At 35.9% G+C, this 17,287-nt stretch overlaps 1 protein-coding gene and 1 long non-coding RNA gene across 4 annotated transcripts; one reads left to right on the top strand and one right to left on the bottom strand.

Moving 5' to 3' along the window:
• Nucleotides 1-1,753: 1,753 nt before the first annotated feature.
• LOC141399362 (protein SPT2 homolog) lies at nt 1,754-4,705 on the bottom strand. 3 transcript variants are annotated; one of them, XM_073977948.1, is made up of 8 exons: nt 4,674-4,705; nt 4,430-4,478; nt 4,314-4,358; nt 3,753-4,103; nt 2,549-3,701; nt 2,335-2,461; nt 2,175-2,263; nt 1,754-2,109 (listed from the first exon to the last, which is right to left on the bottom strand). In XM_073977948.1, exons 2-8 carry the CDS (start codon nt 4,442-4,444, stop codon nt 2,024-2,026), a joined length of 1,866 nt encoding a protein of 621 aa, XP_073834049.1. In that variant the 5' UTR covers nt 4,445-4,478; nt 4,674-4,705; the 3' UTR covers nt 1,754-2,023. The 3 variants fall into 3 exon arrangements, with proteins under 3 accessions (XP_073834049.1, XP_073834050.1, XP_073834051.1); XM_073977949.1 differs by having other exon boundaries at nt 4,600-4,702; XM_073977950.1 differs by lacking the exon at nt 4,674-4,705 and adding an exon at nt 4,626-4,655.
• A 1,405-nt stretch (nt 4,706-6,110) lies between these two features.
• On the top strand, nt 6,111-7,548 carry LOC141397391 (uncharacterized). The gene is made up of 2 exons (XR_012411391.1): nt 6,111-6,375; nt 6,446-7,548. It is a non-coding gene; the product is annotated as an uncharacterized lncRNA (long non-coding RNA).
• Nucleotides 7,549-17,287: the final 9,739 nt, after the last annotated feature.

The raw sequence follows: 17,287 nt of genomic DNA, 5'->3' as shown, positions 1-17,287 counted from the left end.
ACTGCAAGAATCTACTAATTGTTACTATTTTTTCCGATAGCATAAAGGAAAAACTGTTATCGTAGTAAAAAATAGTAGCTTCTTGCAGGTTCTGGAACAGAGCAATTTTTTCCTTTATGTTATCGGAAAAAATAGTAAAAATTAGTAGATTCTTGCCGTACTGGAACAGACCAAAAATAAATTGTGTTATTTGTGTGATTTATATTTTGTGGTCATATGAAATTGTATGCCGGTGTGAACGCAAAAACTAAAAATGGTATGAACTTTGACAAACATAAAGGATGTCAAATGGATAAAAGAAGTGACAGCTCATATGACATTAGCTTTGTTCCTTTACTTTTTTAATGGTAAGGGTGGTAAAAGAGAAAAGTGTCAAAATTGCTCTCTCATGAACATTTTTACCAGAAAAGTAAAGGAACGGAAAAATTGTAGATCTGGCAGCAATGTCAAAAAGAAACATAAAAAAATCAATTTTCGTCTTTTATTTCACAGTTTTTAATTTAGTTTTGTCAGCATTCGACTTTTTCTTCTGTTTTTCGTCCAGTTTCGTCGTTAATCTCCAAACAAAAGTCGAAAAATCAGTTCTGCCATTTTTACCTGCAGAAATTTTGCTGGTAGCCCTTGGTAGAAGAGAAAGCGATTTTCGCTCTCTCTCTCCACTCTCACTCTCTTAAAAATTGCTTCCAGTTTTGCCACTTTTCGGGGTTAAGGAACGCTTTGCAGGTTAAAAATGGTAACAAATGGTTAAAATGGTAACTTCAGGTAAGTAAAGGAACACAGCTATTGATAGATAGATAGTGTAAACACCCCTTCAATGCGATTATGGCCCCGGCACATACGGTACGTTGTGCGTTGCGTCACGCGTTAAAAACAACAACCACATGAAAAAAATGTAAGTGATGCCAAGTTTGTTCTTGAAGTTTTCATGTGGTTGTTGTAACGCGACGCACAACGTACCGTATGTGCCGGGGCCATTATTGCAAAATAATTGTTAACCATTCAAAGTGAATGCCGTTTTATAAAACATATGGTCTGTTCCAGATTTGCTAAAATCTACAACTTTTTACTATTTTTGTCGATTACAAAAAATGGCTGTTGCAGCACCTGCAAGAAGATACTAATTTTTATTAACAACAATTTTTCCTTTATGTTATCGGAAAAAGTGGCAATAATTAGTAGAATCTTGCTGTCCTGGAACAGACCAAAAGGAAACATTTGTATCGTAGTAAAAATTTGCAGGTTCTGGAACTGTCTGGCCACAGTTCAAATTTTATTTTTCAATACAAAACTACACCAAGTAGAGCTTGCAAAAAATCAATATCGATAGATAGTTTTGTCTATACATTTTACCGGATTAAAAATCTATAACCTAAAATATGGGAATATCGGAATATCCAAGGCATAGACTATTTTTGACAACAAACGTAAGTTACTCTAAAGCCACACGTTGAAACTTTCATACAAAAGCAGTGAAAGTCTAGTATGAAAGTTTTAACGTGTCTTTAAAGATATTTTCATTAAGATTATTTTCATTTCATGGCCCTATGGGCTAGGTTACTGTGTTTGTCAAATAAAAATTAAATTAAATTTCTTTGTATTTTAAATCACAATAATGTTTCTGACAACATATTGGGTTATTCAAACCCCACGGGGAACGGGGAGTTTTCATTCAAAATAACCCCCGTATAATAATAGGGCGGACTTACTATTTTTCATTCCATTGATCACAATTAAGTTTTTCACAACCATTCCATTTATATTGCATTTTGTTATAACATTAGTTTTTTATTTTATTATTATAAAATACTTTTCTACTTATTGAGTAAAATATATAACATACATAAATATGTATTTAAAGATTCATATATGAATAAGGTTATAAGGGCGCATAATTATAATAGTATATTGAAGAAATTAGTTTTTGGCCATAATATGTGTAGATAAATCCGTTCTCCATGAAATGATAGCAAGTTAAAATAAGCGTAAAATAATAAATGAAAGCATTTACTGAAGATAATGATGTCTAATCCAGAAGGCGGCGCTTTTTCATCATTTTACGTTTCTTTTCCATAGCTTCTAATTTCATATCTTCCAAATCTTCTTGCATACCTGTTGAATAAACCCAAAACATATTGTTATTATATGGAGTGAACTATTATATGCCTTCAACATACCAATCTTTTTACTAATGTATTCCTCTCGTTGAATTTGTGCAAAACTAGCCTCCATCATACGATCGTCTTCTTCATCGATATCTCTATATCTATAATAATCATAAAATTTGTATGTTGATAATCAATATCATAAAAGGTATTGAAAACGTTTACAACATACTTTGATTTATCATAACCAAATATAGCCTTGATATGTGAGGAATAATCTTCTTCCTCGTCGCCATCATCAATGAAGTCATCCAATTCGGAGTCATATTCTGAATCGTCATCATCATCCAAAATGCGTCCTGAAAAATAATGATATTGTATTTCAGTTTGAAGTGAAAATTATTTACTTCGCTATTGCTTTTTGGATATCGAAAATATCTACTCACTTTTAGGAGCCGAGGATGATTTTTTACTGGCTCCTGATGATGGAGGTCCTCGTCGTACATCTGGCGGAGGGAATTGTCTAGTCTTTTGAACATCAGGTGGAGGAAATTGTCTGGTCTTTTGCACATCAGGTGGAGGAAATTCTCTCGTCTTTATAGCTTTTGTATCACGAGGTGGAAACTCCCGCGCTGGTCCATTATATGGTTGTTTGCTGCTGGCAGTTCCATAGGGATTTTTACTGGCTGTTGCACTGCTACTTTGCTTACTGCTCATTGAGCTGCTGCTTGATGAAGGTTTGGCGGTGTTACTGCTGGAGGCACTTGGTTTAGTTTTTGTACTTGATGAGGAGGATGATGACATTGATGATGTTGAGCTTTTTGACAATGATCCATTAATTGAGCTTGAGGTATGTTTAGAGCTATTTGTCGATGAGGATAAACTTGAACTGCTTGAAGATTTTTTAGTGTCATGTGTTGTTGCCGTTGATGGCTTTCTATCAGAACTGCTTGAAGTTTTACTACTGCTGCTACCATTTGAAGAACCTGCTTGACTTAGTTTGGGTATTCTGCCATTTGGCTCCATTCTTTGCACAGTATGTGTAGAGGAGGATGTGGATGATGAAGAAGTGCTTTTGCTTGAACCCTTCTTTCCTTCTTCATTACGTTCCCTATCTCTTTGCTCTCGTGCCTTTTTAGCCCTCTCTCTTTCTTCCATTTCTCTTTTTTCTCTAGAAGTTAACAATCTTTCAGGTTCCTTTTTCTTGGGCTCGGCAACAGGAAGTTCAATGGGTTGATGTTGTTTTTGTTCAGCCAACTTTAGTAGCGCCTGGAAATCCAATGGAGGGGGTGGTCTTTTTTGAATTTCTTTTCGTTTCTTGCGTATTTCTTCTTCTCTCTTCTTACGTTCTTCCTCCTCTGCTCGTCGCTCAGCTTCCGGATCATAAAGAGTTTTGGAAGTTGAATAAGACCTTGCAACATTTACACCTGGACTGCTGGTCATTGAGTGCTCCTTTGGAGTACGAGTTCGGGTGTGACTATTTTTCTCCTCAATTTCACGTGTAATAGCTGCCTTTACACGTTCCTTTGTACCAGTGAGATCTTTAAGGGATTGAGGTCTGCTTGGGGCAAAACCTTTGTCTTCTTTTACATCTTTAACCTGCAACAAAAACCTACAGCCAACGATCTCCTTAAAATAGACTCCACTTACCTTATCAATATATTTCTGGAAAAATGAATTAGCCTCAGTAGAGACATAACCATAATCATCCGCATCTGGTTGATCCACACCGGCCATAGTGATAGCAGTGTGTTCCGTATTGACGGCATCTTCTAATACCGACCTATTTGCCGACTTTGTGACTTTTAACATTTTTCTAATTTTATTCTTGGATTTCTCATCTCTCATGGAAAGTAAATTGTTTAACTTCTCCTGTTGCTCCCTTTGTTTGGGCCTTTCTTCTTCCTCCTTCTTTTGCAGGAACTTTTTTATGTTGTCGGATAACTTTTTCTCCTTGGATTCCTTTTTAGGTGGAGCAAATTTTGTGCTGTAATATTTCCCCTAAATTATAGAAAGAAATGTTAAACATCAAATCAATGTCCCAACGAAGAGACAGCAATACAAAAACAATTGAATGCATTCAATGAAAATCGGCGCATCGCTGAGACACTTTCATCAAATGTCAATGAACTATCATCCATCCAATCGTCATGTCTCCTTGTATTGCATTTTGTAATTGTATGTCAGTGTAATTTAATGTAATTTACTTACATCATTTTTATTAGTTTCGCTGTTCTTCTTTGCCATATGGAGAAGCTAAATAGCAGCCGAATAAAAAAATGATTCTATTATTTCAATTTGTTAGATTATTGACGAAAAATCATTACCGTTCCGAAATCCATTTTTGCTGCTCTTTTTTTGCTTCTTCGACGGATTCTATTGCATTTAGTATGAAAAAAATGAGAAATTTGTTAGAGTTTTCTTTTCTTATAGTTAATTAGGATATTTATTTTAAATAATTGTATTTTATGCGTCGTGGTCTTGTGTTTATTCGTGCTTTCTAGACTTCAAGATTTGGTTCACTTTTAAAACATCACACAATAAAATAGCGAGAACGAGAGAAAATCAAACCTGCCCCGAGATCAGAAAACAAAGACACTGACACTGGCTATGACATTTGATGACAAGTTGTTGAGGTGTAGGGATACGTAAATCGATTTAATATACACGTAGTTACACACAACCAGTTTCAAGGAGGAAAGTTATATGAAATTCCACACCAGGGAAATTTCACTGAACAAATATTATGCATGCAATGTCCCGGTCCACACTATTGAAATAATTTCATGAAATTATGCGTTCTTAGATCGAATTCCATACTAACGTAATTTTTTTAAATCGCTTTAGTGGGGAACTCGATCTAAGAACACCCAATTTCATTGAAATCGCTCTAGTGTGGAATGGAAAATTAATAAATCGATAACCCAAAAGTTTGTACAAATTAGTACAAACTTTTACAAAACATTGTTCGATAACAAACTTGGGCTTAAGACGGGTTTACACGCCCGATTTTTTTTTTTATTTTATAAATATATTAATAAATATATTAATTTTTCTCTAATTAGCCGGCCTTCGGCTACATATTTTTAACTTTATCTCGGGAAGTATGGACTACATCTAGACGACATATATATTTTTGTGATCAGGGCAACGAGACCTACCTGTGGTAGGTGCGCTCGTATTCCCGTCTTGTTCCCAAACTTGTTCAGTTAAAGAGAAATGAGAAGTAGTTGTAATAACTTACAAGTACTTTTTATTTGCGAAATTATCGAACAGGCCTAGTATCAATCAGGCTGATTATATTAGGTCTGTCTGGTTACCCTAAAATTTGTACCTATTGTTGCTGGAAGTCGTCTGATAACACAAAACCAGAGAGACATTTTGACAGTTATTTCACTGAGAGTTTGCAAATTCTTGCTGGACAAATTTCTTCTAGCAAACATTTGCAACTCTTCTCTTTCCTGAAAACAATCAATCATCTGTTTTTTCATTTTTCGTTTATTTAAAAAACAGATGATTGATTTAATTTTTGGTTGATTTATGTTTGTGAACATCCCCGAGGGATTGTCACCTTAACGCGATGGGGAGGTCTAGTAAGCGTGATGATCCTGATAGCGATGCCGGCGGTAGTATAGCTACTGGTAGGGCCACCCTTGCCGGTAAGGTAGAAGGTGAACGCTTAAGATGAGTTTAAGCATTAGGCTCGGATCGATACCAATTTTTTTTCCACATGTATGTCTCGTTACCCTGATTACAAATATATATAACATTTTTTGCGGAAGTCCATACTTCTTTAGATATTGAAACGGATCGCCTTATTTTATTAGGGCGCACTCAATGTGTGTCGACCTTAATATGACTGACGACATACGCGATGCTATACGCTACGTCAATCATTAAGGATGGCCTAGTGGCAACACTGGAGTTTGGCACCACTGTACGTCAAAATTACATTCACTATCACATATACGTATGTGTAAATGTGAAACACGATCAAGCCATCACAGTGATCATTTATTAAAAATCAGCAAAGGGAGCACAACAGCAAGGAAAAAAAATCATATTTCGACCGTAGTGAAAATAAATATTTTAGCAAAGTGTGCACAAATGTTAAAGCCTGTCACATAACCTCTTAAAAGGGGATATTCTAATAAGAAGATCTACAAATAATAAGAACATTAATAAGTGAATATTACATTGTGACATTTTGCAAACACCTCAAGCCTTACAAATAAATTTGCATTTATTGCAATAAATTTGAATTATTTTCAAGGTAAGGCATTGCAAAATATGCATGTTTGTCCAAAGTGATTTTTTTACTGATTTTGTGTTTTAATGCATAGTGACATCAACAAAACTGGAGAATTCCAAATCTTGCAAAGGGCATTCCTGACCTTACATTGGTAAATTGCGAAGTGAATTTACAACAACAATTAAAAGCATTATTCTGGAATTTTTGACGTCACTAACCATTTAAGGAAGGGGGAACAGACTTCGATAACAGCAAGATCAATCCTTCCCAGCTATCATGGTACAATAATACAGGTAGCATTATCATGCCAGCTGATGGTAACATAATGTGTCAACTGCATTGAATTGATGTCAAATTTTGACACCTTATGTTACCAACAATTGCCGATGCGGCTACCTGTGTATTTGTACCATGCCAGCTATGAAGGTGCCTCCAGACATAACCACACAAACAATTTATGCGGTGATGTATAAATAAAAAAATACAATGTAGTGAATTGCTGAAAATTTAAGTCATAACCATAATTAAGACATCTAAACATATGTGAATTATTCGACATATTTTTTGCAAAATATTTTTGTTCTATATATATTTTTTTGATTATCATGAATAACGGTTCATAAACGACATATTTAGATATTGATAAATATCTAATACATATGTATACATAAATTTTTCTGACTTATTGAATTTTGCTTTCTCTGAATTTCTTGCTTTCTGTACATAACGGTACTTAGCTGACCTTCATGTACATACATATTAGACATACATATTTTTTTTAGTTTCTTTTTTGTAAATAACATCCCGTTAGGAATTAAGAATAGTCTAGTTTTTTTGTAAAAGAAGATGAGTGTCAAATATTAGAACACAACCCAGCAAACATTTTTCGACCTGACCCAAATATAATATTTTAATGGGTAATTTTTCGAGTGCTAGATTATTGAGCTCAATCATCAGGCTTTCAAATTAGACTTTTTGGTTAGTGCGATTGCACAAAATGGGGTTATTGTTTTAAACAATATTTTTGACATTTAGCCTTTTTTCTTAGTTTTTCCTTTTTTCTATTTTTTTTATGTTCAATTAATTTAATACTTAATGCAAATATGCATTTAATTTTTCATTTTTAAATTTAAATGTTTCCTAATCTTATTATGAATTATGTTCAATAAAATGAATTTTGTTATGAATATGAAATGCTAAACTGACTTCGCATTTAAAAGGAATGTTGGGTAATCAAGGCTTTTAGGTTTTGAAGGTCACATTAAGGGACATTGTTAAATTAAAGGTACATACAATGTCATAGGTGACAGGGTGGGACAAGTGTACCTCGGTATGACATTAGACCTCGTCATACCACAAATGGTCACAGGTAAGATACAACAATGACTCACAATTGACCTTGTGCAATATAATTTAAAATCAACTCTACTTTTAATAAACGTTTGGTTTCCGTGGCATGGAATGTTTATTTTAATATGTTCGCGCGCTGAAGAATAACGGGTTGAGAACTTACCTCCTGGATGAGCTAGCCAGGCAAATTTGTTATCTTACCATGCCCAAACCGACCTCGTATATTTTTCCTACATTTTTGTTTGATTTTTTGCTTTGAATTTATTCAGCGGATAGCCGGCGCGTAACAATATGGGCCTCCGAAGTTCCGAAAATTCCTTGTTAAATCTTGGCTACTTAGAGAAAAATTTTAATTTAAAAGAAAATGTTGCTCCCGTTCCCTAGATTGGCTCCTGTTCATAGCAGAAAGTTTTAAATCCCCGGCCGAAGCCCGGCTATATAAAAAAAATTATAATTTTTTCCGAGCTTAATGCTTAAACTCAACTTGCTCCGAAATTTGTTAGGGTTTTCTTTTCTTATAGTTAGTTAGGATATTTATTTTAAATAATTGTATTTTATGCGTCGTGGTCTTGGGTTTATTCGTGCTTTCTAGACTTCAAGATTTGGTTAACTTTTAAAACTTCACACAATAAAATAGCGAGAACCATTCTCGTGTAGTCATCCGAAGTGTGAACATCGCAATCATCCCCCGTAATATTGTTGGCAATCGTTCGTGATTTTTCTGGAATCGAAGCATTTGCCAGGCTTTAATTCAATTTTCATCAAACTATACAATCACAGATTCAAGGAAATTATAGCAAATTCGTGTTTGCTTCGAGAACAGTATTTTTGTGTTTATTTGTCATTAAACCGAGAACATGTGGAAAGTTCTAGATTTGTGTAGTAATTTCACAGTAATCAAACTGTAAGTACTTTTTGTACCATTCAAGATGCCCGGCGACCCGGGAGACACTGGTGACCCTCCTGTTATGGAGAGAAATGCTAGCAAGAGAGTATCTAGTCTAGATAGATCTCGTGGCCGAGGAGATGTTAAGTTTGTTCAAACGAATGCTGCCTCCAAAGTACCAACAGGGCTTGCAAGAGCCGACATTGCAAATGCCGAAATACAAAACTTTGCGCCCACCGCTCCGGCTGGTTCGGGGGAAAAATTGTGTTCAAGTCTGCACTGGCAGCGAATGCCTTCGCAGAGGATCCTAGAGTAACTGATGCTGGATATGAAGCCAACCTTCTTCCTAGGTGACCGCCATCGGTCTGTGCTTGATCTGGCCTCTTCAAAGAATTTTGATTGCAGTCCAGTGTGGACTGTGGCTGTCTGTAAATTAACAAATAGCAATCACCATCCGATTATAATAGACATTGTTACCAAAGTATGTCGGAAAGCGGTTATCAGTGAAGTCGGCAAAATGAATGTAGGGGGCAACATAGAGCACTTCAATAATAAAATAAGCTCCATAATCAAGCATAACACCATAACTATCCCACCAGACAATAAATATGTGCCTAAAGCCTGGTGGAGCGAGGAAACATCTAGACTTTTTAGATGCAGAAATGCCGCAAGGAAAAAATACCGCAAAACCAAGAAGTTTGAGGATCTGGTGCCTTTTCAGGAGGCGGAGGATGCCTTGAAGGTGGATATTAAACAGCGCAAGATACAGAACTTTGATGCTGTTATGCGAGAGTTATCGTCAACGACGTCGGGAAAGGAATTTTGGAGGATAATGAAGAATGTCAGGAAATATAAACAGAACAAGCCGAGCAATCACTCCTGGGATGGGGATCAGAGTAGTGAATACCTCCGAATACTTTCTGAACATACCATGACGGCCAATGGTCATCTGGCGATGCCTATTCAAAGTTCTGGTTTACCTCCAGTTTTTACGTTTGAGGATTTTGAAGCATTTATTAAGTCCAGGAGTACCGCATCAGCACCTGGGTAAGACAAGATTTCGTATGATTCAGAGCCTGTCGTTGGAAGCAAAAAGAGACTTCTTCAAGTTGTGTGAGATATGGAACAAAGGAGAGATCCCAGAAGGTTGGAGGGATATCAAAATATGCCCATCCCGAAGAGAGACAAGGATCCCACTGATATATCTAATTATCGGCCGATCTCCTTGCTAAGTGTTCCCTTAAAATGCCTAGAAGCGCTTGTTAAGAACAGCCTGTAGGAACATGTGGAGGGTAATTACCTACTGCCAGCAAGATCGTATGCCTTAAGACCAGGACACTCCACATCAATGTGCATTAACGATCTGATCAACGAAGTTTATGCCGGAAAGGCTACGGGCAAGCACGTACTTGGCTTCTGCGTTGACGTGGAGAAAGCGTACGACTGTGTGGATCCATTAATCCTGTGTCATAAATTGGAAAAGATGCAAGTCAACGGCCATATTGTGGCATGGATTATTAACTTCATGAGCCGGAGAAACCTGTGCTTGAATAATAGGAGGGTCACCGTTAGTGGAGGAATTGCACAAGGAAGTTGCCTAAGTCCGCTTCTCTTTAATATTTACACCGCGGAGTTACATGAACTGGCCGACAATGATTGCCAAATTTTCCAGTTTGCGGATGATTTCTTTATACTGATGTAGCAAAGAAGCTTCGATAACGCCCGAGAACTGCTAGAGAAAAAGATAAAAGATTTCGCAACCATGTGTAAAGATATCAATTTGAAATTTAACCCGGCGAAAACAAGCGCGATCCATTTCAATAGAAGAGCCTGGCAGCTCAATTTATCTCATGAAGGAACAAGTATCCCGGATGTTGGAAATATCAAGTATCTTGGTTTCTACATTGCCTGCAATAACTCGGCCTGAGAACACATAGACTATGCACTTGATCAAGTGGACAAAAGGTCCAAGTTTCTAAATATACTGGGTGGCCCAAAAAACATCCGTAAAATGGCTGATAAGTTTGGAGACGTATTGTGTTGGGAAGGCGTCCCCCTTTCCAACCAAAATGCCTAACATTAAGGTGTCGGAAGATTTCTTCAAAGGGATGGCAAGTAACAAACATTCAAGCAACTCGGAGATCATTAATTGCCTATTTCAAGAAAAACTCAACTGCCTAGAAAAAGAAAACTTTGAAATTTTCTGTAGTGATGGTTCTGTTACGTCGGAGTTCACTGGAGCAGCCTTCGTGCATAAAGGTTCTGGCACTGTATTTGCCTTCTACAATGATAAAGTTACATATGTCGTCCATGTCAGCTGAGCTGATTGCTATATCAAAGGTGTTGGCGTTCGCTGTAAACAACAATATCAATAATGTGGCTGGTGGAAGAGGAAACCATCTAGTTGAAAAGATTGGAAAGATTGCCGATGGTATTCATGGGGTCATAGAATTGCACTATATACCCGGTCATGCAAACATATTCTTGAATGAGGCGGCAGATCAAGCTGCTAAAAGAGCAAAAGAGTTTGGCTCGGAAGTGGACATCCCCTTGACTATTGGAGATGCCACCGGTTAGGTTACTAAAAGGTTATGGATGCAATGGGACAGCAAATACAATGAAAGGTCGCAAAGCGGTAGTTCGCATTTTTTTCAAGATTTTCCCACACGTCAATATACATACTTGGTTCGGGAAGTTTTCCATCAATCCCATTAAATGTAAAGATTAAATCATGACAGGGCACCGTTTCTGTAACAGCACCATGGCGAGGATTGGAGTTATGCCTTCAGCAATGTGCGATGTATGCAACACAGAAGGAGATGCAAATCACATTATTTTTACGTGTCGCAAGTATCTTCCCATAAGAAACTCATTTGATTCGCTATGTAGTAGTAATTCGCTGGAAGAATTCATTAACACTTTTGGTCTGGAGAAATTATCAGTCATAACAGATTTCCTAGATAAATCTAAGCTGATGTTATAGGCGTTATCAACGTCTATGTCCTAGCGGTATCTCTTAGGAGCAGCCAACAACTCTTGGGGGGATTGATTGTCCTTCGTTGCAGTAATAAAGTACAAAAAAAAATAGCGAGAACGAGAGAAAATCAAACCTGTCCCGAGATCAGAAAACAAAGACACTGACACTGGCTATGACATTTGATGACAAGTTGTTGAGGTGTAGGGATACGTAAATCGATTTAATATACACGTAGTTACACACAACCAGTTTCAAGGAGGAAAGTTATATGAAATTCCACACCAGGGAAATTTCACTGAACAAATATTATGCATGCAATGTCCCGGTCCACACTATTGAAATAATTTCATGAAATTATGCGTTCTTAGATCGAATTCCATACTAACGTAATTTTTTTAAATCGCTTTAGTGGGGAACTCGATCTAAGAACACCCAATTTCATTGAAATCGCTCTAGTGTGGACCAGGACAATGGAAAATTGAATATAACAGTAGGCCTGTTCGATAACCCAAAAGTTTGTATAAATTAGTACAAACTTTTATAAAATATTGTTTGATAACAAACTTGTTCAGTTAAAGAGAAATGAGAAGTAGTTGTAATAACTTACAAGTACTTTTTACTTGCGAAATTATCGAACAGACCTAGTATCATATCAGGCTTATAACTGCTATGCCTAAATACGACCGTATTCCCAGGGCGTGTGTGGTGAAAAAAGTAGAACACATGTTTTCTTATGAGATCTACCGAAATACGTCGAGCGTATACTTTTTGTAAGTTGAACTGCTAAACCTAAATAACGACGGGACGTACACAAATATTTCACCAACCTACCAAAACAACGCTCTCTGAGCGTCCGTATTACCCAAAACGTTGAGTCCCAAATCACATTTAAAACACAAAATCCGCGACCGAAACTTACTTAAATATTTTCATTCTAAAAACAAATAATTTTCCTTTGCAATGAATTGTATTTCATGTTTTGTTGGGCTTTTGTTTTTAAAATACAAAACACACACATACAAACAATAAAGTTCTGTCAAAGTTAAACTTTTTCAACTAACAAAAAGTATACGCTCGACGTATTTCGGTAGTTCTCATAAGAATACATGTGTTCTACTTTTTTCACCACACACGCCCTGGGTATACGCCCGTATATAGGTATGTGCCGAACATTTCAACTTTGACAGAACGTACGATATGTTATTGCATGTATGTATGTGTGTGTTTTGTATTTTGAAAACAAAAGCCCAACAAAACATGAAATACAATTTATTGGAAATTTTTCCTTTGTTTTACGAATGAAAACATTTAATAAAGTTTCAGGCGCGGTTTTTGTGTTTTAAATGGGATTTCGGATTCAACGTATTTGGGTAATATGGACGCTCAGAGAGCGTTGTTGCGGTAGGTGAATATTTTTTGTACGTCACGACTTAAATTAGGTATAGCTGTTATATTATGTCCCAATTTACATTAGGCAAGTTTACTTGCGGCAAGTCTCAGTTTGTAGGAGAGACACGTAAGGGGAATGGAAATGGAAACAATTTTTTACCCGAAGAAATTTGTCTGGTAGCCGCCTGTGGTAGAAGAGGAAGGCATTTCCGCTGTCTCTCCTCTTCCCCTCTCTTAAAAATTGCCTCCAGTATTACCACTTTTTGGGCCAATGATCAGCGTTGCCAGTATTTTTTAGCCTCTTTTCCCCAACTTGTCCAAAACTTTTCCCCAAAATTCCCCAGATTTCATTGAATTTCCTCAAAAAAATCCCCAAAAATTTTTTAACAAATAATTACAAAAAAATCAAAAGTAGTTATATTTTACTATTGACATTCATATCATTAAACTTGTAAAGTATTCTATACACTTATACATATATGCATTAAACCAACGATATTGAAAACTTCAATTTCAAATGATTCAGAATCATTAGTCTCATTGGATTTATGTGAATTTTTATAATGAAGGAGGTGTAAAGGCCTGCGTACATAAGCTGCTTTGCCTGGTTGCCTGGCTTTCCTGCTTCATTTTTGACAGAATAAAAATAAAAGAATAAAGGAGGCCGAGCAAATTTCAAACTGGGTTGCCCTTTTCTTTTTTATTCTTTTATCAGAAGCAAGCAAGGTAACCAGGCGAGGCAGCTTATGTACGTAGGCCTTGACATTTCTTTAGGTGGGTCAAAATTTCTACAACAAATGGACTTGTTAGAAAATTGATTATTTATTCAAGTAACTCGTACTGCATTTTATTTCTGAATATGGTTCAAAATAGAAGACTCTTTCTACTTAATAATTACTTGTTGGAACGGAAAGCATATTTAATACCATCTCCAATTTACGAATAATAACTTTCTCCATTGCGATTCGTAAACATTCGTGGAGATTTTTGTGTTGACAACTGGTTCTAAATAGGTTCGTATATAGCTAAAATTGTGTTGACCAAGTAAATTGCTGAAAATATTGTGGTAAAATTGCTTGTAAATTTAAGAAATTGCATATTTGTAGGCATCGGTTTCAGCATTTGTATTAACAGCGTTTAAGATATTCAGCACTGGTCTTTTTAACTTTAATAATTGTTTACTCAAAAAAGTACAAGTCAAAATTAAAGCCTAGATCCGTGGCTTCTCATGGTAAACATGCCGAGTCGTTTTCGATCGATTCCACTATTTTTTCAATATCTTTTTTAATTTTTGTTATAAATGGTTTCAATATTCGAGTGCACAGTGAAAAATGTATACATATTAGCAAAGAGCATCGGTTTAAGGCTCGTTCTTACATACCTTCTTTAAAATGCCTTTTTGTTACTTTAAGAAAAATAAGGAATAAAGTTCGCTTTACCAGGGATTTGTTTTTAAATTTTCCATTCCATTTCAAGCAAAACAGCTTGTATACATCAAATTTACTCAAATCGGATTGGTTGATTTGAATTTGCTCTCAATTTTTTCTTGTTTTTGGGCGCACTTTAAACAAAGATGTCAATATTATAAGATAGGAAAAGTCAATTGTGAAAAATTAACTGTAGAGGGAGTTAACCTCTGTTGCTACGACATCATAGCAACATTCTGTTAAACGAAAACTGTTACTCATTGGAATATTGACAAGAAAAACATTAAAACTCAAATTTTACGGCATTGACTTTTGTTTTTTTATTAAATAAAAATAAGAAATAGTGAAGAAATAAATTTCAGCCACAAAACACGACGTTAATGTTTTCTGCCTCGAGAAATGGGAATCAAAAACGATTGGCATTGCTGTTATCAATTCCAGTGAGTTGTGTAGCCATCTGTAACCAAAATGTGGAACTATTAGCATATGTTTTTGGAAAATGCATTTGTTCGGGTCTTTATTGCTATACGTCTTTGCTTTAAATTTTAAAAGGAACACAAAGTTAATTTTAATTTATTTGACACTTATTATTAAAGCTAACATGTAGGAATAAAAAACGCGTTATCTGTCCGATATTGGCCAACATTTAACTACAAAAAGGATATATTAACGGGCCTAAGCATATTTATCTCTTTTATAATTGGAGCCATGAATGTTAAATAAAGTTTAGTTTCATCATTGCCCATCAATCCAGAAATCATTTCTGCAGTTAAGTCCACTTCAGCCATAGAAATGATGGAAAATGTTATTTCAATTCAACACACTGTTCTAGTACGCTGTCAGTCGTCGAACCGCATGATAACACTTCAAATCTGTCATAAATTATTACAGCTGCGACCAGTTAGTATATGATGCATGTTATTTGTGCATCACGCTTGCTCTACTGCTATTCACGCACTGAAATTAAAAAGATCAGATAATCTGAAGTAATTAGTCAAAAATGAAATCCCCAAAAATCCCCAAATATTTTTCAGATTTCCTCAACATTTTCCCAATTCCCCAAGTCGAAATTTTTTTCCCCATTTCAAATAAAAATTCCCCAATTTGGGGAAAAATCCCCAATACTGACAACGCTGCCAATGATGAACAAGAAGAGAGCATTTGTATGGTAAATAGTACGAAAACGTAAAGGCGAGTGTTCATCTATGTTTTGGGGCAATGGTGAGCAATATAGGAAAAGAGAATATCAAATGTTGTCCAAATGAATTATTAAAGAATATTTACAAAAAATACTTAAACGCCCAAGAGTTGTAGAATTAATTAAGAGTATTTTAGAGCATCCACCAGTGGATGGCCGTGCACACGGCTGTTTTGGGGTTAACCCTGCGTTTACAAATGACAGGACAGTTGAGTACATGTATTGATTGTCAAAATCCCAAAACTTGTCTGTGTGACGTAGGCGTCCAGACAACTGCAAAAACAATTTAAAATTATGAATGAAAATCATTGATTTTTTTGTTTTCCCTTCACATATTTTGTTTTTGTTTATGTTCTTTTGTTTTCAACACATTTCAATTATTATCTTACACATTTTTACAAAAATGTCAAAAATTTGTTAACCAGGCTGTCTTTAAAAAAATGATGGAAAGCTGGGAGACAAACGACAAATGTATGTATGTGTTAGTAAATCAGAGTTGTATTTGAAGACAAACTGTCTGGTGTAAACGCCTAGGTAAGGAAAGCTTAGTATGTGTGTGTGCTGTTTGAAAAATATGCCAAACAATTTTAAAATCAACCGAATTCAATGATTTTTAAAATTGTTTTTAGAACATTTGCATGGAAGAAATTCTTCAGCTTTGCATTGAAACAATCATTTCACTTCGATTATGTGGAGAAACTTTGACACTTCATTCATTTTTCGCGTTTTTATAAAATGCTCAAAAAATGTATTGTAAACAAACCCACTTGTTGGTTTTGTGTTTAGTAATTTTGGCGTTTAAAAGCCTGCGTACATAAGCTGCCTTGCCTGCTTACCTTGCTTACTTCTGATAAAATAATAAAAAAGAAAAGGGCAACCCAGTTCGAAATTTCCTCGGCCTTCTTTATTTTTTTATTTTTATTATGTCAAAAATAAAGCAGGAAAGCAAGGCAATCAGGCAGAGCAGCTTATGTACGCAGGCCTTTAGGAATTCAGGAAAAACCAGGGTTCTATAATCTGTTTTCATCTAGATCAGTGATGGCCAAAATCACACATTTGCAGATTATAACTTGCTAGTGAGAGTGGAAACGTAAACAATGCGTTAACCGAACGAATGTGTTTACAGTGTACGTGTGTGTCGTATGCCCGCGGGCATAGGAAAGTTGTTGTTGGTGGCCATCACTGATCGAAATCCACTCGATTTCAACTGTCAATTCCATAGCTCAAACGTCAAAAGAAATCTCATCTGAAATCCATTGGATTTCATTTGACGTTTAACCTATGGATTTGACAGTTGAAATCGAGTGAATTTCGTAAATGTAAACCAAGCATAATGCTTGTTTCTATTTGATTAGGACGATTAGGTCGCCATCAGACCATCTGCTTTTTCACATGTATGAATCAGCTGTTCTGTATATTAGTATACCCAAAGTGACAACATACATGTGAAAAAGCAGATGGTCTGATGGCGGCCTTAGGAGCCCGTGAACGATATTGATCCGAATGATCGTTCTTCGTGGATCTTTCGGTCGGCGCTCATTGAGCTATTGAACTATAATGAACTATATCGACTGATCTAGTTCATACGCTCTTTTCAAAGAATCGTTCAATTGAACTAGATCGTTAATGAACTATACAACTCTAGTCACATACAAAATGTAAACACGCAATTCACAGTAATACATTAGCTATGTTCCTTTACGTGC

This window comes from Musca autumnalis, unplaced genomic scaffold, assembly GCF_047663935.1.
Source record: "Musca autumnalis isolate F117 unplaced genomic scaffold, ASM4766393v1 scaffold_3, whole genome shotgun sequence".
In the NCBI taxonomy this organism is placed as follows: domain Eukaryota; kingdom Metazoa; phylum Arthropoda; class Insecta; order Diptera; family Muscidae; genus Musca; species Musca autumnalis.
The sequence above is the reverse complement of the archived record's forward strand: the minus strand, read 5'-3'. Positions and strand labels throughout refer to the sequence as shown.